At 35.9% G+C, this 25,021-nt stretch overlaps 1 protein-coding gene across 2 annotated transcripts; it reads left to right on the top strand.

Moving 5' to 3' along the window:
* Window positions 1-3,158: 3,158 nt before the first annotated feature.
* LOC123560997 (steroid 17-alpha-hydroxylase/17,20 lyase-like) lies at window positions 3,159-13,309 on the top strand. Of its 2 annotated transcripts, none has more exons than XM_053524952.1 (6): window positions 3,159-3,348; window positions 7,598-8,166; window positions 8,544-8,756; window positions 11,063-11,201; window positions 11,798-11,975; window positions 12,926-13,067. In XM_053524952.1, the coding sequence occupies exons 2-6, from the start codon at window positions 7,606-7,608 to the stop codon at window positions 13,005-13,007; spliced, it is 1,173 nt and encodes a 390-aa protein (XP_053380927.1). In that variant the 5' UTR covers window positions 3,159-3,348; window positions 7,598-7,605; the 3' UTR covers window positions 13,008-13,067. The 2 variants fall into 2 exon arrangements, with proteins under 2 accessions (XP_053380927.1, XP_053380926.1); XM_053524951.1 differs by having other exon boundaries at window positions 3,160-3,348; window positions 11,798-12,063; window positions 12,926-13,309.
* The last annotated feature ends 11,712 nt before the right edge of the window (window positions 13,310-25,021 follow it).

The following is a 25,021-nucleotide window of genomic DNA, read 5'->3' as shown; positions in this document are numbered from 1 at the left end:
TTTTGATAGTTTAAAAATCTCTACACTAGCTTTAAGTGAACTTCAGATGATCACCAAACTGTAATAACATGGTCTCCGATCAGTCTAATTTCAGTATGCACAGTGTGACTTGTCACTGTGAAAACAATTTAAAAATAGTTTGCTCATTACATTTTAACATTTTCCATGACAAAACAGCAACGGTTACTTGCTGAGAACAGGTTAACTTGTACCGGTAAACAATCCAGGAACACTGGTTCGGCCAACTGCCTGCCGTTACATAACAGAAATATTGTAAAAAAAACGGCACTTACCAAAACAAACCAATAAATGAATAAATGTGTTTTGAAACGCTCCCTAGACAGTCCGCATTCAATGTTCACAGTCAGACTTCACATATTAATCCGACAATGTCTACTAACCTGTAACCCGTAGCGTTTGTGATGATGCTTCATTGCATTCGCCTTCGCTATACGGTATTGTATTTTTTTTTTTTTTGACCTGTCAAAACTTGTTCCCGGCTTTCATTATATTCTGTTCACGCCTATGGAAGATTAAACATGAACGCCGGGAACATGTTTTGACAGGTCATTTTTTTATTAACCGCTAGGTTTTTTTACATATACATATATCATAAGTACAGCTCGTTTAAATGGGTCAACCGTGTTGTTGCACTTATAAAATAGACTGATCTGGTTTATAGGTTGGTCAGGGCTATGGATATGTATTGTACTAATAAACTTTGATAATGTGGCAGTTGACCTCAATACAGTCCACACAGGTTGCTTTATAATGGATCTATGATGGATTATCTTTGAAAGCCCCTGGACTTATTGGACTCAACTGCCACATTATCAAAGCTTATTAGTATTTTGCTATCGAAATATTTCTATAAAGTGCTTCTTCCCCTTCCGTTTGGATCCGTCCATGTTTACAAACACGTTTGTTTATTTTATGGACTGTAGTACTTATATAGTAAATAAACATACATATAAAAAATTATCTTGGATATTGTCTTACAGGTTAGTTAGATATTTTACTCATTCATTATACTCTAAATATGTACTTTAATACATTTTCATCGTTTATCAGTAATTACTTTATGAAAAGGAATCATTGTTTCATTCTCATATACATGTACTTCCATCATGATTATTTACAATTGCATTCGCCTTCGCTATATTGTAACCGCTAGGTTGTTTACATATACATATATTACTTATATAGTAAATAAACATACATATATCTTGGATATTGTCTTACAGTTGTAGTGTCCCGCCAGTCCAAAAGGACCCACGTCCACATACCGACAATAACAAATTTGTTGCCACGTTATCAGGCTGAGGCCATAGCCACCAATGAGGGTGTATTGGGCAAGTTAATAGCTCTACCGACTGGAAGCAGGCCGTGACATATGCATGATTAAGATTATAAAAACTCCCAATTTCCACATAATGCCGTAAAAGTTGAGAGATAAAAAATGTATGTGAAATCAAAATAATAAGTCAAAATAAAGAATAACCACTCTACCACTGATTTGAGGCAGACAAAAAGTTTTACAATGCTCCAGCATATTCCGCTCAAAGCATTCTTTTCAGTAGATGTACGTCCGTCTGTCCGTCTTCATATAGCCTGATCTAGCTTCTCAAAATCCTCTTCTAGGATTTAAGCGAAACTTTACAGAAATGATATTATGAAGCCTTGTTGTTCGTATCCTCGGGGTTGGGGGAGGTGGGGGTGGGGGCGTTTGCGGAGTCAGTGTCCCTTAAAAGTAGTTAGTTTTTGAATGGAATGTCCGGACTGCTTTAATTCCGCTATTGTGGAAAGGTAAATAGTTATACATAATCAGTTCCGAATAAAAGTAATGCTCTGGCCTTTCTAAAAATCATATTATATAATATAAAGAGTCATCATCAGACTTTATATAAAGGCTACAGCGTCAATAATAGTAAATATACTAGTAGGCAAGCTGGCGAGCGTAGCGAGCGGAAAAAAAAAGAATGGACATTTAAGGATATTTTCATATAATGAAAAATGGAAGCATTGCCGAAAGGGAAGTGCTATCGCACCCGTCGCACCCCACCCTCCCCCCTCTGGCTACGCCTTTGCAGTATATGTTTCTTTGTTGTAAGTTAACATTAACTTCCCCGTTTTATTTTCATAGCAAGGAAGAAAATTCGTTTCTGAAATATCTCTCAAGTATGACTATAGATTGACGAGCACTTCAATGTATAAAAGACTGTCGAGAAAATAATATGAAAAAAAGAGGATACTTTATTTAGGATTGCGCACTTTAAGCACGTAATTGTAGTCACTGAATGTTAAATGCACGGCTTCTACCAGTTTCATTCACTAGCCAGTAGGGATACACATTTTGATAGTTTAAAAATCTCTACACTAGCTTTAAGTGAACTTCAGATGATCACCAAACTGTAATAACATGGTCTCCGATCAGTCTAATTTCAGTATGTACAGTGTGACTTGTCACTGTGAAAACAATTTAAAAATAGTTTGCTCATTACATTTTAACATTTTCCATGACAAAATAGCAACGGTTACTTGCTGAGAACAGGTTAACTTGTACCGGTAAACAATCCAGGAACACTGGTTAGGCCAACTGCCTGCCGTTACATAACAGAAATATTGTAAAAAAAACGGCACTTACCAAAACAAACCAATAAATGAATAAATGTGTTTGAAACGCTCCCTAGACAGTCCGCATTCAATGTTCACAGTCAGACTTCACATATTAATCCGACAATGTCTACTAACCTGTAACCCGTAGCGTTTGTGATGATGCTTCATTGCATTCGCCTTCGCTATACGGTATTGTATTATTTTTTTTTGACCTGTCAAAACTTGTTCCCGGTTTTCATTATATTCTGTTCACGCCTATGGAAGATTAACATGAACGCCGGGAACATGTTTTGACAGGTCATTTTTTTATTAACCGCTAGGTTTTTTTACATATACATATATCATAAGTACAGCTCGTTTAAATGGGTCAACCGTGTTGTTGCACTTATAAAATAGACTGATCTGGTTTATAGGTTGGTCAGGGCTATGGATATGTATTGTACTAATAAACTTTGATAATGTGGCAGTTGACCTCAATACAGTCCACACAGGTTGCTTTATAATGGATCTATGATGGATTATCTTTGAAAGCCCCTGGACTTATTGGACTCAACTGCCACATTATCAAAGCTTATTAGTATTTTGCTATCGAAATATTTCTATACAGTGTTTCTTCCCCTTCCGTTTGGATCCGTCCATGTTTACAAACACGTTTGTTTATTTTATGGACTGTAGTACTTATATAGTAAATAAACATACATATAAAAAATTATCTTGGATATTGTCTTACAGGTTAGTTAGATATTTTACTCATTCATTATACTCTAAATATGTACTTTAATACATTTTCATCGTTTATCAGTAATTACTTTATGAAAAGGAATCATTGTTTCATTCTCATATACATGTACTTCCGTCATGATTATTTACAATTGCATTCGCCTTCGCTATATTGTAACCGCTAGGTTGTTTACATATACATATATTACTTATATAGTAAATAAACATACATATATCTTGGATATTGTCTTACAGTTGTAGTGTCCCGCCAGTCCAAAATAACAAATTTGTTGCCACGTTATCAGGCTGAGGCCATAGCCACCAATGAGGGTGTATTGGGCAAGTTAATAGCTCTACCGACTGGAAGCAGGCCGTGACATATGCATGATTAAGATTATAAAAACTCCCAATTTCCACATAATGCCGTAAAAGTTGAGAGATAAAAAATGTATGTGAAATCAAAATAATAAGTCAAGAATAACCACTCTACCACTGATTTGAGGCAGACAAAAAGTTTTACAATGCTCCAGCATATTCCGCTCAAAGCATTCTTTTCAGTAGAATAAAATTGAACAATTGATTTTTTTAAAAAGAAACACTGATTTTAACAAGCAAATTGGTATCCAGCACCTCCACCCCCACCCCCCACTCACCACCCCGACCGAAAGAGATTTGTTTTGAGGAATGGCAAAGAAATATATCCAGCAAATATTTAAGGATGTGAACAAAGCAGCAAATAATTTCTTTAGTCGGGAACTTCACAAGTTGATAATAAATACTGATGGGGAAAGAAATGTTGAGGTGGGGATGCATGATCGGGGTGGTGGGGTGGCTGGGTGGAGGAGCGAGGTGGAGAGAGGGTCCAACTTTGCATGTTGATAAATATTCATGGAACATTTAAGGTTAAAAAAGAGAAAACGTATTTTAAAAAATGCGGGGTGGGGAGGGGAAGAGGTGTGACCAGGGCCATGGCGTGACTGGGTGTGGGTACACAACTTCACATGTTGATAATAAATGTTTATGGGGAAAATGAAAGAAGTTTAATGAAATTCTACCATTTGGTTAGTTTGTTCTGTACAAATAAGTGGATTTTTAACCAGATAAAGGACAAAAATTCTGAAGTTACTAAAAATTTGTCACAGGTTATGAAGCAGAAATTGCCATATTTATAGTACCCTATATACTTAACACTAGAAACTACTAACGGCCATACCTCTGGTGTTACTAGGGCAATCTGACTGAAACTTAACAGGCCGCTTTTCCATATAGTGGTGAAGATGTATATGAAGTTTTATTCAAATATTCCAAACCACTTCTTAGATATGGCTCCGAACGGAGGATTTGTGTGACCTTTGTCAAATTATATCAAGTTTTTAGTAAAAGGTTTTTAAAACAGTTTTGACAATGTCTTTTGGTGTTTTGTGACTAAAAAGTGCACAATTTTCTCTACAGAAATGAAAATAAATTTTACTTTTCCGAGGTTCTGTGTTATCTACCGATATCGAAGTACGGCGATTATTATCATGCATAAAGCTTTCAGGTAATGTTTCATAGAGTAACATACCTTCCCGGCCTTACATGTACACTATTACCACTTCCTACACCTATATAAACTAAAGTACGGGAATAATTATCACGCAATAACTTCTACGATTAAACGTAATTTTCTAAAAGTAACATAAATTCCTTACATGTATGTATTCTGTGTCAAGAAAATCGTTCTGTCTTCAAGTTCGTATATAGATCTAATGCTGCGATACAATTTCGTCAGAATCATAATCGCTAGGCATTTTGAGAAGGAAAGACGGTATGTAAGCCGGATACCGACCTCGTACATCGGCCTTTCTCTGTAGAAAAGACCTGCGCACGGGCTTCCCGAAACACATCGAGCGCTTCACAAGAAGCCCGTGCGCAGGTCTTTCCTACAGAGAAAGACCTCGTACTCGGTTGATATCCTATACTTAACCTATACTTAATGGAAACTTACCTTTTTTTCTTTGGTGGAAATCTAAGTTGATAATTTGAACTGCGATTCAAATAACATTGCATGGATTATTGTGGTGGTTCATATCATACTTCTAATAGTCACAATTGCCACCGCTGTGACTATCCAGTTATATTGTCCTAAATGTTTGTTTGATTATGATGGAAATGAACTACTTCAAATGTCATCTTTTTATAGCAGCCAAATAACAGGTCACGAAATTGTACAATTATCTTTTGATCAAAAGAACAGGACTTTCCAAGCAAATATCATATACCCCGTGCCCTATTTCATTTAATTTTGCAGTTCACAACATCACGTGTGGTTTATAATTTACATGCATCCAATTTCCTGCTTGTAAGTGCTTGGTGAAACTGCACTCATAATTAATCCGAACCGTCCGATAAGGATCTTCCTTAGAATTAGTCTGAATATCATTCATTTGCAAATGTATGATACAATCTTGAAAATCACATATTACACTCCCTCGTCTACTTTTATTAGGGGTCCTGCAGAAAAAATCCATCCACCAGGCACTTGAAGAATCAGTATAAAAATTCCTCCTATAGGATTTAACATCCGGCCGGCCTCTACCCTTCCACACCCCGGTTACCTAAAAATACCCCATCTGATCCTTCAAAAATATCCCTACTTCCATCAAGCCCCTCAAAATAACCTCCTCCCCTCTGTAAAATACCTACCTCCCCCTGTCAGACTACACAAAGAAAACACATCCCCTCGGTCTCTATATATACCACATGTTTCCTTTATCTGTATATTGCTGCCCTGTCACCTAGTTCAAGTAATAGGATGTTTAGGAATAGCGTGATATCTTAAGACTGAAAAGGCAAAGGGGTAAGGCTACCTGTTCCCTCCCCCCCCCCCCCAACCTCCCCCCCCCCACCAAACAAAACTGCTTCCACCTGGGGTGGGGTGATATTTTTTTGGAATAGCCCATTCTTACCCGACTTTGTTTTCACTTTACAACTGTTATTTGTGTTTACTGTATGTTTGGTTATGTAATTTCTACATGTATAAAGATATATACCTAAACAGGTCCCCAGCAAACAAAAGCCGTCTCTTTTTGGTTGTTATGACGTCTTTGAGACGTCTTTATGGCGTTTTTGTTTTTGGCTGTTTTTGAAAAGTGCGTTCACGTCCTTTAGAGACGTCTTTTACGTCTTTATATTCATATGTTTGATTTGCCCTTTAAAACCTGCTTCATACGATTTTGGCAGCTAACCTAATATGGTAAAAAAGTTAACTTTTAACAAGCCGATAATAAAATGAAAAACCAGAAAATATTTTATAGTGCAAATAATATAGTTTTGCTTGCACCAAACTGTCCTAATAGAAGCACTTTTATAATACAGAACAGGTAGGATTAGTAAAGGTGCAATTATGTTGATCTGTATTTCCTATGCCTAGATAATATTTCATCACATAACGCTAGAACAGTTTCTTCTAATCATGCTTATACGTCGGAGAAGTGATTGATGTTGCATGACTATTACAGTTAACCAAGACATGTGTTTGGCACTTTTGAAGTTCGATAAACGGAATTTTAAAATAATTTTATGCATTTGATTAAATTTGACACAGGAACAAGTTGAATTTCTAAATAGTGGAAGTTAAATGTTATTGAACTAGGTGAGAACATGTTAACATGCGTTATCAAGTAAACGTTATGTACAATGGTTTCCATCGAAGACCATTTTCGGTTGAATTTATTGAATCGCCTTTAAAGTTTGTATATTTTCCTGATAGAACAGATTGCAAGGCTGTATTATTTTAAAAATGGAGAAACAAAAAATATCCCATTGATTTGTGCAATAAATTTTATTCTTGTCCAGTATGACATTCAATAAAGTGGTAAATGAAGCCCTGAATATCATTTTCATAATTATTTAAAAGTATTATCATATAAATGTTATATGTATAACCCTTGTGCAGCTTTTCTCATTAATGATTATTAAATAAAACAATGTAATATAGGACCAATATCGATAATCCGATATCTATTTATGATATTGATCCGATATCAGTCACAAATGCATCTTATCTCATTCTGTCAACAGCAAATTCGGACCGACATTAAGTTAACTTGACAAAATGCTACCGAGCCAATATTGAAAACCATTTCGATCAGATATCGGTCTTGCTTGCCCGTTAGACCGTTTGGGTCAGAAATATCTTTGAATAATAGCTAATAATTAATTTGACTGTTAAAGATTTGACCTAGGCATATTTGTTCATCAATGTCAATCTTTCTTTCAGGTGACATAATGCTCTACTGCTTAGTTGTAGCTGTAATGCTGTTGTGTGGAGCATTTTACATGTTTCAACGAAGAATCAGCTTGAAAGGGAACATCATCCCGGGACCAAAAGGACTTCCAGTTATTGGCTTTGCACTAGAAATAAACGAAGCAAATTTATGCTCGAAACTAACAGAGTATGCGGAGACGTGTGGGGACATTTTTCGGTTTAGAATATTTTCAGACAACCTTATTGTGTTGAACAGTCCTGCAACCATACATAAAGCGTTTGTGGACGAAAAATTTAAGCGACACTTTAACGACCGTCCTAAGATGTTCTACGGTGAATATTTTCGTTGTCATCACCAAACAGTAGGATCTGTACCAGAGGGTTTTGGAATGTTTCACAAAACATCAAGAAAACATTTGGTAAAAGCAGTACATACATATGGCAGTGGCCTGATGGACCTGGAGAAAAATGTTATGTTTGAAATGGATCTCCTAGCTAATAGGATAGAAGAAATGCCAGACATGACGTTTCAATGTATGGATGTTTTCAGTCGGTCTTTCTCAAACGTTATTTCTTTATTAGTAAGTTGTATATACAGTTCTGTCTATTATATCCGATTTAATTTTAGCATCTGCTTTCATTTAGGCAGAATGACTCTTTTTTATTTCTCTTTTGTTATTTGAACTGATCATTCTCTCTCAGCTAACGGTTTATATTAGTTTTTGAGAAACGCATCTTTTGTTAAGTAATATTACATTCCTTTCTTTAATTTTACAATAAGGGATACCACATCAATTTTTTATTTTTCTGTTGAAAGAAATCATTATTATTATGGTGTTAAAATTAAAGAGGTTGTTTTATTGAAGTCTAATGTTATGTCATAGGTGCATTTATTCTTGATACTTTGCAACTGTGAAAAAGTTAGAACAAATACATATTCCTGTTTGTACATTTTCAGTTTAGTGGAGAACTCATACACGATGATGAACCAGACAGAGACATTTTCTTGCAACATACAGACGGGTCTATATTCTTCTTAAACTCGGCAGTAAACTCCGTTATGACATCACTTCCATTTCTACGATTTCTTCCAGGGAAATTTAGAGAAATGTACATGAAAACTGAAACTGCAAATGACAGAATTAAACAAAAATACTTCCATGATATGAAGGTATGTTTTTAGAAAACTGTTTTTCATATACAAAATGCAAACATTATCATCTCATAAGCTTGATTGGTTTTCGATTTAGTACGATTTAGCGTTAAAATGCACAATGGCGTCGACCTAAGTGATTAAGTAGTAAATCAGTCGATACAATCATGTATTTTCTATAGTACATAGTCTCTTTTTAGCTCAACAAAGCACAAAGTGCTCAAGGTGAGCAATTGTGACCGGTCATTGTCCGGCGCCCATCGGCGTCAGTCATACGTCGTCAGTCGTCCGTAAACAGTTTCCTTGTGAACACTCTAGAGGCCACATGTGTGACCCAATCTTTATGAAACTTGGTCAGAACGTTAGTCATGATGATTTCTAGGTCAAGTTTGAAACTGGGTCATGTGGGATCAAAAACTAGGTCAGTAGGCCAGATCAGGAAAAGTTTGTGAACACTCTAGAGGCCACAGTTCTGATCCAGTATTTATGAAACTTAATCTGAATTATTGCCTTGATGATTTCTAGGTCAAGTTCTAATCTGGGTCATGTGGGGTCAAAAACTAGGTCACCCGGTCAAATCAAAAGAAAAGCTTGTGAACACTCTAGAGGTCACACTTTTGACTCAATCTTTATGATACTTGGTCAGAATATTTGTCTTGATGATCTCTAGGTTTGTTTGAAACTATGTAATATGGGTTCAAAAACTAGGTCAGTAGACCAGATCAAATGAAAAACTTGTGAACAGTCTAGAGGCCACAGTTGTGACCCAATATTTATGAAAATTGGTCAGAATGATTGTCTTGATGATTTCTAAGTTAAGTTCGAATCTGAGTTATGTCGGGTCAAAAACTAGGTAACCCCGACAAATGAAAGGAATTTCTAATAGAAAGATAATAACTTTTATTCTTGTATTGATAATACTAGTGTCATAATAAAAAGGGCGACTTATTGACATCTAGCGTCATTCACAAAAAAAAAATATAACAAAATGCCGTCTTTCAAAACATCTTCGAAAATCGGAAAGCAGAATTTCATAAAGAACATTCAATGGCCACTGAAACTCCTTTGATCATGGTAAAGATAATAATAAATCGACATAACTTTTCAATTTTCCATGCGTCTGTTTGGTTTTCCAGTATATTTATTCTAAAGGTTGAAAATTAAATTGTTATATGATTAAAGAATCTCAAGACATATAATGACTTGGTGTTAGTTGTTGTGACTTTTTACGGGAATAAAACACATTAGGACTTCCGCAAGCACGAGTAATGGATTTGCAAGAACTCTTATTGTGAGTGTAAGTCAAGCACCTAATTCTAAACTGTATTATTTATACACTTCCTAACAAATTGAAATCTTTAAACAAAATTCTTTTTTATCCAAGAACGTTAAGCAGAATATGACATACAGAATACGTAATATGTCAGTGACATTACAAGTCATGAAGCTGATACGTTATGATAGGGCATGTAGATAAAATTTCCATACCCGGTTTAAAGATAAACAAGAGGGCCATGATGGCCCAATATCGCTCACCAGAGTTGATCTGGCCTACTGACCTAGTTTTTGACCCCAAATGACCCAGTATCGAATTTAACCTAAAGATCATCAAGACAAACATTCTGAACAAGTTCCATTGAACAAGTCACAACTGTTGCCTTTAGAGTGTTCACATACTTTTCCTTTGATTTGACCATGTGACATAGTTTTTGAACACAAATGACCAAGATTAAAACTGCACCGAGAAATTATCAAGACAAACATTCTGAGAAAGTTTCATAAAGATTGAGTCACAACTGTGACCTCTATTGTGTTCACAAGCTTTTCCTTTGATCTGGCCTACTGACCTAGTTTTTGAGCCCACATGACCCAGTTTCAATCCTGACCTAGATATCATCAAGACAAACATTCTGAGAAAAATTTCATAAAGATTGAGTTATAGCTGTGGCCTCAAGAGTGTTCACAAGCTTGTCCTTTGATCTGACTTACTGACCTACTTTTTCACGCCACATGACCCAGATTCAAATCTGACCTAGAGATCATCATGGCAAACATTCTGACAAAATTTCATAAAGAGTGACAACTGTGGCCTCTAGGGTGTTCACAAGCTTTTCATTTGATCTGGCCTAGTGACCTAGTTTATGACCACACATAATCCAGTTTCAGACTTGACCTAGAGATCATCAAGACAGAAATTCTGACCAAGTATCATAAAGATTGAGTCAAAATTGAGGACTCTAAAGTGTTCACAAGTTTGAACATGTTTTGGACTGACTTCAATTCGTTTCCACTAAAAGCAATACGTTTTCATATTTTGATACTAGAACACCTATGTTCCTGGCAAACACCGAGGAATCGTTGATTTCTATATTGAAGAACAGAGTAAAGAGCGTACGAGTGGAAGTGACGTTTTCTTCACTGATGAAAGAATCATGGTGCAGATTGAAGAAATTGTAGATGCAGGTGACCGCAGTAATATGTCTTAACTCTGATGTACTTGATGAAACCTCAAATGTCTTTTGTTTTAGAGTAACGTTTTACAAACAGGGTTTTGTTGAACGAAGCTGAAACACTCGACGGGCGCATGATCTGCAGAGTTTACTGTCGTTAATAAGTTTGTTCCTTTGCTGCTAATTTAAAACATTGGACTAATTGCTTACCTGGACTGATGAAATAATCAAACAAGTAGATTAAGAGTCGAAATTTGAAATTATGTACGTTTGAAACATATACAACTCCACATCATGTAGATCAGTTCTTCCTTTAACCAAGGGAGTACCTTTTTGGAAAGTTATCTATTTCCTTATAGATTGTGTTAGCTGCAGGATGAACAGTTAATTGGGAAAATAATCTAGACATAGGGTTACAAGCTGGGTCCCAGTCTATCAATAGATACTGTTTCGCCAATGACAAAATAAAAAAGAAAAATGATCATATACCCAGTTCTAAAGATTTCTGCCAGTATAAAGCAAGTCCTAATATATATTTAAACACACAGCGAGTATTCAAACTAATGTATACATCATTGCAAAAGAAGTTTGTTTATGTACTTTTTGCAGGAATCACTACTTCAAGTATATTTCTTTCTAATTCGATACTGGTGTTAATGAACTATCCAGAGATTCAAAACAAGATACAAGCAGAAATCGACACGGTTATTGGAAAGGAACGGCATCCTACCTACTCGGATAGGAACAATTGTCACTATCTTCAGGCGTTTGAGATGGAGATACATAGGTATCTTACCATAGCCCCATTCTTACTTCCACATCTCTGTCAAGACCATATAGAGTTTTTGGGATATGACATTGAACCCAACAGCCTGGTAAGATACTTAAAAAGCTGAACAGCAATATGTCTCCATCAAAATGGAAAATGGTCCTTAGAAATTAATGCTTGATTTGAAGACAAATAAGTGATGATACATACTGACTTGGAAACTACTACTAAAATATATTCCTGTAAAATTATTGTGCACAAAATGAATATTTGGTTTTTACAAATGTCACAATTATTTTTACAAATAATGAAGAATACATTATTGTTTAGTTAGGTTGAGAGTCACACTTCATACAGAGACATTTCCACCTTTTCATGGAGGAGGAAGACACGTGCACCTCATTCTTACGTCCGTCATTATTTTCTCACTTGCGGGTACTTACTTTTAACCTCTGATCTTCCTTAAGTCAGAACCTGAAGAATACAACAAGTTAAGCGTGGTTTATTACCCACGTCAATAAAGGGCAAGTAATTCAAGGCCATCGACCTTTATCACTCGGCCGTACAGAGTAAAGAATGTGTTTACACAAGTACATGTATTAAAAACCTTGACTGTCCTGTCAGGAATATCTATTAATTTTATTATATACATATATGAATTATACTTCACAAGTGAATATGAACAGGCAGAAAAAAGCCGTATTGTACCTTTTGTGTTGTATGTTTCCGGACTATTTAATATGCATGACCAGATACAGTTTTATAAATAGAGCAAACACAAACTTCACCTTTGCTATTTTAACATCGACAAAGATGATTGTAGCTAAATATGGAATTTTGTATCCGGCTCTCGGGGATTTTGCAAGGTCGGATCAGAATCGGCTCTTGAGCGCCTCGCGAGATCCGATCTGGAAAATCAACTCGAGCCGATAACAGTATTCCTGATAGAAACCAATTTGTGTTTCCAGATCCTGGCAAATGTATGGTATGTTCATCATGACAAAGGGGTTTGGGGAGACCCTTGGACTTTCAGACCAGAAAGATTCCTGAATGATGAAGGACAGCTCTTACCAAGAGAACATAAACTGCGCAAAAGGTAAAAAGTTAAATAAATTTCTACTTCTTTTAATTTTGCACAAACATTTATGCATTTTACATGTGACATCAGCATTAACGTTACTTAAAGTCTAAACTTGTAAGTGTGAATATTCTATATGTCGAGATTGACATTAATCATGCGCTTATCATTAATTTAATATATGACATTAATGATTTTCACCGATAATATGTATACCGCTTTCATGTATTCAGACAAAGGAGAAAAGATATCGGTATTTAAATACGAAATTTGTATAGAGCAAAATCTTCAAATGTTTTAAACCATTGCGTGACAGATAATCGTTTGTATATCTTTCGTGTATCATAATTCAGTCTACATTTTCCGCAAGGTTAACTTTCAATTTGCTAAAATGTCATTATCATAAAGTAGGACAAGGACCTCAGTACTGAGAGTTCGCTGAATTCGATTTTATAGGGAATCGATCTTACCGATTTTCGTCGCGAAGCGACGAAAATCGGGATCGAATCCCACTACGGTAACATACGAGGGTATCCAAACAACACATACTATCCAAATAAAAAAATATGGAGTTCCGGTTTAGACCATGGGCGTGCGACGACCCCGATGAAATTCGGGATATCACGGTCTTCGTTAAATGTTAATAAGCGCCGTCAGATCAGTAGGCGAAACGCAATATCCGCACAATAAATGTCTGCGACCCGAAAGAATATCAAAGTAAGCTGTTAACTTGTGCGTCAGAAGCTAATACTACACTGATAAAATTTGTGATACAAACATGCTTTATTCAATACTGAGTAGCATTTTTTAAAACGGGGGACATTTTGAACTTTTTTAAAATTGAGAGTGGATCACATTACACTGGCGCCGACATTTTAAAAAATTTGAGGAAACAAAAACATTCTCCAACGAGTTCTTCAGCTCGGGGAAATGAGAGAATAGATTCACCTTTGTGTCGCTTTCAGATCGTATTTTAATTCCTTTCGGTACTTTAGTTTCTTTGAACTTCCCCTGTTACAAACCCTAATTAAATTTTTTAAAATTAAGAAATCGGTGATTTTACTTGCAGGCATGACTGATTAATGAATTATTTTACTTTTATATAGAATATGGACGGCACTCCAGTACGCATGTGCATGGTTGGCCTGTTGACATTTTTAGAAACGTGAGAAACTAACTTTCCATTGTATAAAATAATGTAAACAAACACCCCACCCATAAATAGCATAGAAATTTCTTATTTTTTACTTTTTTTATTTATTCATCAATTTGAAATGGGCCTTTTAGATTATTATTTCATAAGGCTCACTGTATGTATACACAGCAGTGGCGAAATTCAGATTTGAATCCACTAGACCATTTGGGCTACCAAAAAGGGAAAATTTTTCCAAGCCCGACACTTATCTAAATAATGAGACCTCGGGTATACCGATATTACATTTTGATATTTTACGTTGTCTACCTAGAGGGGGGCGGATATCGACAAGTCAAAAAAATAAACGATATTTAACTCTCGAGTAAAATTAATTTGGACTAGCCAGACACTAATTTCACTACCCTGAACTTTAACACCTTAAAATACTTAATTTTTGCACCATATAACATTTTGTAGATTTAAAAAACCCGATTTTTTTAGGATCGGCACTTGCCAATTACTGCTAACTCGGACTTTTGACAATTTGCAAGATATAATAACGAGTACTGAATACACATTTACACACAACACTGATAGCATAATTTAAGCTCTGCCTACTGCAGGTACTTGCGAGAGGTGATTGTTTTCAGCCAGTAGCACTGTGGTTACATCTTTGACACTTCGTGTTTGATTGTAAACCCACGTGAGAGTGAAAAAAAAAACCAACAACAATTCAATTAAGCATTCCTCAGTCTGGACTAGCGTATGCCTTCTTAGTGTTTATTAAGGAGATCATATGAAATCACGATCCCTGTCCTCGTTTAATTAGCATGATTTTTAAAACAAATTTATAGGAAAATTTAGTAGCCTGGTCGGGCTTGTACTGCGGAAAATCGGTAGCCCGAGTTAAAATTTGGTAGCCACAGGCTGTCGGACTACCGCGAATTTCGAACACGGGACACAGTGATAAGTTGATCGAGCTTATGATTCTGCCGATAAGCTGTGCTCGGTCTAAATATAGGGAATCGGATCGGCTTATAGAAAAAAATGTAGATTTTAAACAGGCTGTAACATTGCCCGATGGGGCTTTCGACATAAAAACTATAACATTTTTTTGAAAAATAGTAAAGATATTTCTTTAAAACTTGGTTCATCTGTTCATATGACACAAATTAAAATAAAAATAACTTGGTTGCCTTCAGTTTTGGTAGAATTATTTCCCCTTTTCAGATTTTTATGACGCATAATTTTTGAAGTCCAAAAAAATTATGTGTTAATGCATTACATTATGCTATTTGCGTTTGTTTCGTTTATTCCACACTCTTTGACACCGTGCAAATTGCAACAGTCAGGATAGCGTTGATAAGCCGCAATTTGGGCGCAGACATGCAGTTCGGCCGATCTTTCTTTGGAATATATGTAATACGTTTACATTTCGTACTGATACAACCACATTTTAAAATAAATTCTTATTGATACATCCACATTTTAAAATAAAGTCATATCTGATCCCTAACAAGTTTGTAATTAAAAAAAATACAGCCCTTAATCTGGAGTTCTGAAGCATGTCTATTAGTTCGTCAGAATTATGAAGGAATTGAATTCAAACTGTTCCATAAATGCAAGAGTTTTAAGAGTAGTCAGAACCATAATCATGCAGAAAAATGTAATTACTTTCAAAAATCACAGGGCTCAAATTTTGGACCCCGCTAAATGTAAGTCAATTTCATGGAATGCAAGTTAAGATCAAAATTTCACACAATTTATTTTGCAAATACAAATAATTAGTCAAAATTGTTGCGGTTTTTGTTAATTTTTGTAGATTCGTTTTCTTTTTGGGGATAACAGAAAACACAACATCTTTTTTTGGTTAGCCATTTTTTTTGAAGGGATTACTGATTATAAAGAAATATAGAGGTCTATCTTATAATTAAATCTAGAACGGGCTGTCTTACTAATTCGTACATGTATACATTGAATCACTATTTATAAATTAGGTACGTTTTAATTTGCCTTGCCATTATTTCAGCCAGTAGTTAAGTTACGCCATCAATGATGGGTTACGAATTACTTTGAAGGTTATTTGAGTTATAACGCACAAAATTGTATGCCAAGGAAAAACCGTGCAAACAATATTGACGTTCTAGAAAGATTTTTTAGGATATTCTAACATTCTTAATTGAAAGTCAAATTTGCAAGTAGATTTCAGACAAAAACAACAAGAAAAAAAAGCTAAAATGCTAAAATTTTTATGTTGGTCAAAAAGTTAAATTTGAGCTCTGCAAATGCAAACTGAAGCCGCTCACATTACTTTTTGGTCCGATGCATTCAGTTCCTGTTCTCCTAGGAATCCCCAGTCGAGCATGTCCCCAACAATATGATGAAGTATTTTGAGGGATGACCCTAGCCCAGTTTTTTATGGTTCAAAATTCAGCTTTAATTCAGGCATGTGAAATTGGTGTCAGGCTTGGAAAATTTTCTATCTGGTTGCCAGCATGGGTTAGTTGAAATCTTGAATTTTGTACACTGCACACATACTCAAATACGTTAAATTTATACGTTTATAAAACAATGACCGCAGATACCAAAAAACAATTGTAGCATTCTGTCAGCTCCTGTGTTCAAAACTAAACTGGGGAAGGCAGAACAGATTCTTCTAGCTGCTTTACCAGTCTGTTTTTGCCTTTTAATGATACCGAGCAAAGTGAAGGTCATAGACGACCAAGTCAAAAGGTACCTGGAATTCACTGGTTAAAGTAATGTTTGGCTGTTCTGGCGGGTCGTCGTGTAAACAAACTACTCATACAGTGCATTTTTTTCCAAACTGAAATTTTTAACCGCATTTACTTCGTTTCATATACATTTTTGAAAAAATTGCTACTGTTTTATTTTCATTAAAAAAGTTTTTATTTAACAAATTTCTCCCGGCCATGCCAATTAAAAATTTGGGAAATATTAGCTCTTAGCCCTTTTGAAATTTCAAAACAGCTGGTTGCCCATGTTTCCTTAATTTGCTCCCTTTTCTCTATTTTCAGGCATCTTGGTCTATTATACAGAGTATTGTTGTACTGCTCCAAAGTGCTTGCTGACAGACTAAAAACCACTTGCTTGCGGCTCATAAGGTATTTCTGTCATTCTGTTTCTTTATTATATAGTTGCAGCTGTGGGAAGCAGTTTCAATCATTCAAAAAGTATGATAAAACTGTATACAAATTAGTATTTGTGTGAACAGATTTTTGCGACTGAGTCAGTGAAAATTTAACCAAGGAACATTAGGCGTAAAAAAAATTGTCTGTTTCCTGTATCCTGACCTATCAAAAATTTTTTGGCCCGACCCTAAAGGACGGCCCCGTCCCCTTTGTCTTGAGAACATTTTTTCAACTTTTTGATAAAAACTTTTTATGCTTTAACATGGACAGTGATGTTAAAATCAACTTACTGATGCTCTAGAGGCATAACCCCCCTATTTGTATTCATTTTTTGACACAAAAATAATTTCCAAAAAGTCTCCCTAAAAATAATTCAAAAATCCAAAGAAAAAAGTTTTTCCGACCACCTACCCTAAATTATTTTAGCATTTTCCCCGAAACAAATTTTTTTTAGACTTAGAAAAGACTCCATTTCATTTTTGATGATAAAGCATTTCTGGAAAAAACCAAAAAAATTTAATACAAATATGCAAATTTAAACAATTATAAGCTCAAATCACCTGTCACAGGGTGAAAACATGAGTTGATGTCCGTCATGTGCCAACAATTTGTAAAAAATCTTCTCAGAACCACTGGCAGATTTACACCAAACTTCACAGAATGATCTTGGGGTGGTCTTCTTCAAAATTACCCAAAGAATTTAATTCCATAATAGAATGACGGAAAGAAAAACTTTGAAAATGATTCTTGTCAGAAAATTGTTAGCCGGCAGGGCTTTTCATCCTTATGACAGAGGCCGGGCAAGTTGACGGAGTGTCAAGGTAGCCCGGCGGGCACGCTCTGAAAAAATTTAGTAGCCCGACAGAATTTTCTGGTAGCCCCCGGCTCCGGACAGGGGATTTCTAAAAACCCTGGCCTGTATTCGGCCACTTCCCAATCCAAAAATATTGCATTTTTTCCCAACATCCAAAAATGCAAGGTAACATTTTCCAAAAATCACATCAACAAATGGTTTAATTTGTGACCGAGGAAACGGGTTTCTCAGATATTACTTTTTAGCTCACCTGTCACAGAGTGACAAGGTGAGCTTTTGTGTAGCGTGGGCTTTCCCGGGGTCCGTGCGTTTCGTCGATAAACTTTTGCTTGTGACCACTTATAGGTCACTTTTTCATAGGATCTTTTATGAAATTGGTTAGGGTCTCTTTTTCAAATTTTCAATATTTGATTTCTGTTTTACAGATTCACTTCTTGAGAGCAGGCAGCTACAATATGGAAGGTCAACAAAGCCAGTATACTTGAAAAGCAAAAAAGAAACACCAGAAAATATAAAAGACAGAAGAACAAGGGGGCTTAAAAAAAAAAACTTTTAAGGATAGGAATTCAGGGTTAATTTAGAACTAAATTTATTTTGAGAAGACAGGTTTGACAAAGCTCTGTTTAAATTTAAGAGATAATTATTATCACATTGGTTTTGTTATTGTCGAGCCTGCTGCGGAAGCGAAGACAAAGTTGTCCAAATGTCTATTCGGGGTATGTGCGTGCGTCCGTCCGGATTTGGTTTGTCCGGACCATAATTTGGACATGCATGAGCAATCTTGTTTATATATGGTATGAATGTTTTAACCTCAGTGAGACGGAGGTCATGCGCAAGCCCCCCGGGTTTCCCATCTCAAAGGTCAAGATCACACTTACAGGTCAAAGGTCAAATTCAAAATGACTGTCCGAGCATTTCTTCTTGATGCATGGAGGGATTTGGATGTAACTTGGCACAATGTTCACCATCATGAGATGGAGTGTCTTGCACAAGACCAGGTCCCTAGGTCTAAGGTCAAGGTCACACTTTGAGGTCAAAGGTACAAGAATGAACAATATGTCTGGAGCATTTTTTCTTTATGCATGGATGGACTTTGATGTAACTTGGCACAAATGTTCACCACCATGAGACGGAGTGTCAACGGAAGAACTAGGGCTAAGGTGAAGGTCACACTTAGAGGTCAAAAGTCAGATACAAAATGACTTTGTCTGGAGCATTTCTTTTTGATGCATAAGGGATTTTGATGTAACTGGCACAATTGTTCATCATCATGCGACGGAAATGTCATGCAAAAGATCATAGAATTACTTCCCTTTATTGTTACTATAAATAGCTTACATTTTTAACTTTTTATTACTGGACTAGGGAAAAATCAAGACTACTTTTCTGTAGTACACATGCATGTTACATCCAATTTTAAGGTGTATTTTGACCTATCTCTGCTGGTGCGGATTTTTGTGTGGACTTAGAATTTTTTATATATATTTTTTTAATTTTTAAAAATTTTTTTTTTTTAAATTTTACGTTCCTTTGTTGTTACTGAAATAACTTATATTGTAACTTTTGCAATCTCTTTTATTTGGCATAAATGTTTGCCTCAATGAGACAAGGAGTGTCATGCACAACCCAGTCCTTTTGACAGCTGGCGGGCTTGACATATTGCCCGTGGGTATCTAGTTCTCGTATTTTCATGAGATTTTAAAGAGAATGTTCTTTTATACCCCCATGTAGTAAGCTTGTTTGTCTTTCAGTCAGTAGGGTTTTTATGGCTTCCAGGTGTATCTCATGAAAAGCTTGACCGCTTTAAATATTTTTTGGGACATAGTACAGGTCAAGTTCGACTTTGGAGTCAGTAGGTCAAAGGTCAAAATAACTTTCAGACGCTTTGGGCCCGGATCATAGCTTTTGTAACACAGGGTAATTTTGAAAAATACAGGTTGTTTGAATTTGAGGTCAATAGATCAAAGGTCAAGGTCATAGTGACCTTGAACAGTTGAGCCGTTTCCGAATATAACTTGAGACCTTGAGCCTAGGAGATAAAGTTTGGTACAAAAGGTGTCACATCATGAAATGCAGGTCAAGTTTTATTTTGAGGTGAGTAGGTAAAGTCACAATAAGGGAAAACAGTGAAATTTTTTTCAGATTATAACTTGAGAAAGCTTGAGCCTAGGATCATGAAAATTGTTAGGGAGGTTGAATATGACCAGCAGGTGACCCCTAATGTGTTTGAGGTCAGTAGGTCACAGGGCAAGGTCCACACTGACCCGGTTCTTTAAAATGATGCACGGAGGGCACATGGGTCTTCCTCCACCATTAAAACTGTAAAGTCCCATATGACCCATCCTGTGTCGGTGTGATGTTTAAGTTCAACAAAATAAAATAAAAGGTTTTTAAAACGGTTTTTTTGGGCAATTAACTTCAGGATACTTTGGGGTGAGAAACACAAAATTTAGTACAAGGTTGGTCTTGAAACCCGCAGATTACCTGTATTGATTTAGAGTTCCAAAGGTCAGGAAAGACCCTGAACATTAAACCTTTTCCATACAACAACTTGAGAACACTTTGGCGGGGGATCTTGAAACATAGAGATTGAATTTTTAGGTCATTAGGTCATAGCCAGAAAATGCTGCTTTGATATTGCTTAGTTCTGTGATAAGGCCATATAGTAGGGTAAAATTCGTCACTCCTGTGACAACTCTAGCGTTTAGGTCACCCCGAGCACAAAGTGCTCAAGGTGAGCTTTTGTGATCGCCCTGTGTCCGTCCGTCGTCAACAGTTTGACTGTTAACACTCTATAGGTCACAAAATTTTTACCTAATCTTTATGAAACTTGGCAGAATGTTACCCTCAATAAAAATTTTTGGACACTTTTGATATTGGGTTTATCTTGGATCAAAAACTAGGCACCAAGTCAAATCAAAGGAAAAGCTTGTTAACACCGTAGAGGTCACATTTAAGGCTAAAATCTTCATGAAACTTGGTCAGAGTGTTAATCTTTATGATCCCCAAGGTCCATTTTTAATCTGGGTTATGTAGGGTTCCAAAAACTAGGTCACTAGGTCAAATCAAAGGAAAAGCTAGTTTACACTCTAAAGCCAAATTTATGACCATATCTTAATCTTAATGAACTTTGTCAGAAAATTTAATCTTGATGGGTCTATAGGCCAAGTTAAATCTAGTTCAGGTGGATTAAAAATTAGGTCACTAGGTCAAATCAAAGGAAAAGCTCGTTAACACTCCAGGGCCCCCATTTATGACTGCATCTTCATGAAACTTCATCAAAATGTCTTGATGAGGGTCATGTGGGGGCAAAAACTAGGTCAAACCCAAATCAAAAACAAAGGAAAAGCTAGTTAACTCTTTAGAGGCTACATTTATGATCATATCTTAATGTAACTTGGTCAGAATGTTGACTGATGATCTTTATGTCAATATGTCAGGTGAGCGATACAGGGCCATCATGGGCCCCTCTTGTTTATTTGTTCTTGTGTAAGAGAAATTGTACATTTTTGAATACAGAATACAGCAAGTCACATTTTCTTTATTTGACAATACTTATTTCAAAGCCTGACAAAAACATCCCGTACGTTATTAAAAGTTGTTATTCACAGTTCAGCTATATTTCATGTATGGATAAAACAAGTTGTGTGATTTGTGATCATATAAATGTGTATACAGATAAAACTTAAACATGTGAACAGTTTATTCATTTAAAATTTAAATGTAATGCTAGTCTTTTGATGTGTATAAAAAACAAAATTAGGATTTGTTTTACGAGTAATTCAGAATTACAATTAACACAAATAGAAAAAACCAAGCCTTGCACAAGAAGGCTAATTCTCCCTAGAATAGCTCTTAACCTGCCGTGGTGCAAAAAAGATTTTAATGTGTGTCTGTCTGTTAAGTCTTGTTAACAGTGAGTTGCAATCAGTAACTTTTCAGTTTGTATGATTTTTAGCTCACCTGAGCACAGTGTGAGCTGTTGTATCACCTTAAGTCTGTCATTGTGCTTCTCAACACTTTGCTTGTTATTAAACACCCTAGTAGACAGTTTTTTTTAAATGTTAAATGGATGAGTTGAAGTCTGATCGATTCCCGATTGAGGCAGTGCCTTATTTCATATTAGCCCCTTACCGCCTTACCGATGTGGGGTCGAAGCCTTGCCTGAAATAAAGATTACTTTGTAGGAAGAATCCGTCCAGCTGACTGACAAGGTTGGCGGATCTCCTCAGATGCTCACCAAAGTCCTAATCAATGTATATACAATTAAACTGAACAGATTTTTCAAATTCTAGATCGTACCTAGCAGCTTTTATAACTAAAGTTTGATATCAATGCATTTTCCTTCAAAAATTATATTGAAATATTTTTGTGAAAATTAGAAAAAAAAAAATAAATTTTCCTTTAATAAAAGTTAAACATACATGCGATAACGATCAGAGTTTTACCTCAAAATTGAGCCGCACCATGAGGAAACCAAGTTCAACATAGTGCATTTGCGACCAGCATGGATCTAGACCAGCCTGCGCAGGATTCATGCTATTCGCCTTCAAAACCTATTGTAATTAGAGAAACTGTTATCGAACAGTGTGGATCCTGACCAGACTGCGCGGATGCGCAGGCTTGTCTGGGTCCATGCTGGTCGCATATGCACAATGTAGGTTTTCAATGGTGCGGCTCAAAATTTTCGAAATACTTAGACGAATGCATTGATCAGTAGAGGGAATGACCGCACTTGTGTCCTGAAGAATAAAGCACAGCCCGATATCCCGTATTCGCGTCTTTAAGAGTAAAGGATTGGTTGAAAAATTATTTTATCTTCAAGATTGGAACTAGCTGCCAAACAACGGAGATTTTAAACATCTGTATTGCTTTAGAATTGATTTTCAGATTGTAATCACACGGAGAAATGGTTTTGGACGATTCTTGGTAACGGATTATAAGTGTAACAGATTTCATGATGATTTCTATTATTTACTGTTATCTGAAACGGAAGTAGATTGGCACAGGGTGAAGTTTTTTTTGATAACAAAATAATTTTTTCATAAGCATTGCATTGATTAATGTAAAAAGAAAACTTATACAGAAAAAAACGATAAAATTATTTATTATTTATCCATATCTTTATAGCGTCTTTTTTGTCTATAAAATGCAAAAAGCGGCTGTGCAAACTACATATAACAGAATGAAGATGACACACAACACAACAAAACAAATACTAGTTGAATTATCTTAATTTAACAAAATATGCTTTAAATGCATTTTGTGTTGTTATTATACACAGTATTAAGAACAATAGAAAGTAACCCAAATTTATTTAACAATTTTACTGTAATTAAATTGAATACAAGTAACTCTAACTAGTGACTACTGCTAATTCTAATTAACGGCCTACATAGTGTCAAAAAGACCATTTTCAGTGATAAATGGAATTACCAAATTTGAAATTCAAAGCAAATGAATATCAGTTGAGATCGATATGAGTGAAATAGCCGTTTTGAGACACCTACATTTAAACGAAAATCAACCTTGAAAATGCTTATTTATTATTAGCTTGACAATACGATGTCTATGGAGAAACTAGCCCTACTCACTTTGCGTCGATGTCAAGTCAGCGCTTTCTATCACACAGAGTGATATTATCAAATAATCAACAACGAAATTAAATATTAAACAGACCTATTAATACTGTATAATTCCAACATACTTTCGTCCATTTTAAAAAAAGTCCTTCAGATAAACCGGACGCCGTTTAAAAGGGGCGTATCCGAGAAACCATTTCTCCGCGAGACCGACATCAGTGATGTATTAACTGGTTTAATTATATATTTGTTGGTATAATGCCGCACCGACACAATTATAGGAATGTGGCGATGATCATATGGCGACTTTCCAGCTTTGATACTGGAGGAAGACCCTAGTTGCCACCACCGTGCATTACTACATCACGAGCGGGCACCTGGGTAGAACCCTCGTACCTTCCGTAAGCCAGACTGGATGGCTTTCCTCACATAAAGTTCATGCCCCGAGTGAAGCTCGAACCCACGATCGATAATGGGGCGAATAGCTAAGAGATAAGCGAGACCATAACCACTTCGGCCAAGGAGGCCACTTGTAATGATATAGACTTGTCAGCAGATATTGTGTCAAATTTTTACTGTGCAAATGGTTTGACAAAGATAACAATAAAAACCAACGTGTTGCGTAAAGAAAATTTGTATACATGATAATATGTACTTATTAATGGAAGCCACACAGTCAAATAAAGAAAAAATTATCATTTGCATTTCCAGTCTCTTGCCATTCTTTTGCGGACAACGTCCAGTTCACAGGGGAAACACTTAGCCAAAACGCGCATCTTCTGTACTTAAGGCAACTTTGTTGCAGCGCTGGTCCTTTGATTTCCAAAAGTTCAGTGAGATGAGTTGTGATCCAAGAACACCAGGTTCTTTGACCTGTAGCATAATAAAGCCAATGCCAATTTTCCTGTAATGCTAAAGAGCGCTACAAACATAGAAAGACGGGGGAAGAGATGTGAAAAAAAATGGAAACTAGTATATGAATTGATAAAACCGTGATATTACTCAAGAAACTGTACTTGTGAATTGTTTTGTTTGTTTTAATCAATTTTATTTGTTTACGCTGACGCGCTAGTTATGGCTATTTCCAGCCAAACCTAATCAATCGTAGGCCCATCGAATTTTGAATTATGAGACCTGTTATCAAATACAGGTCGAAGCCTGAATATGTTCCAGAATGTTAAAGATATTAAACTAAGAAAAAGGGGCCTTAAATTAAAGGCCCAGATGTTAGTTTTAGAACATGACTGAGTATTCATGGTAAGGTGTTTTTTATTTGTTTTTGTAATCTGATTTATTTGCTGAAGTT

Source organism: Mercenaria mercenaria, chromosome 15, assembly GCF_021730395.1.
Source record: "Mercenaria mercenaria strain notata chromosome 15, MADL_Memer_1, whole genome shotgun sequence".
NCBI lineage: Eukaryota > Metazoa > Mollusca > Bivalvia > Venerida > Veneridae > Mercenaria > Mercenaria mercenaria.
The sequence above is the reverse complement of the archived record's forward strand: the minus strand, read 5'-3'. Positions and strand labels throughout refer to the sequence as shown.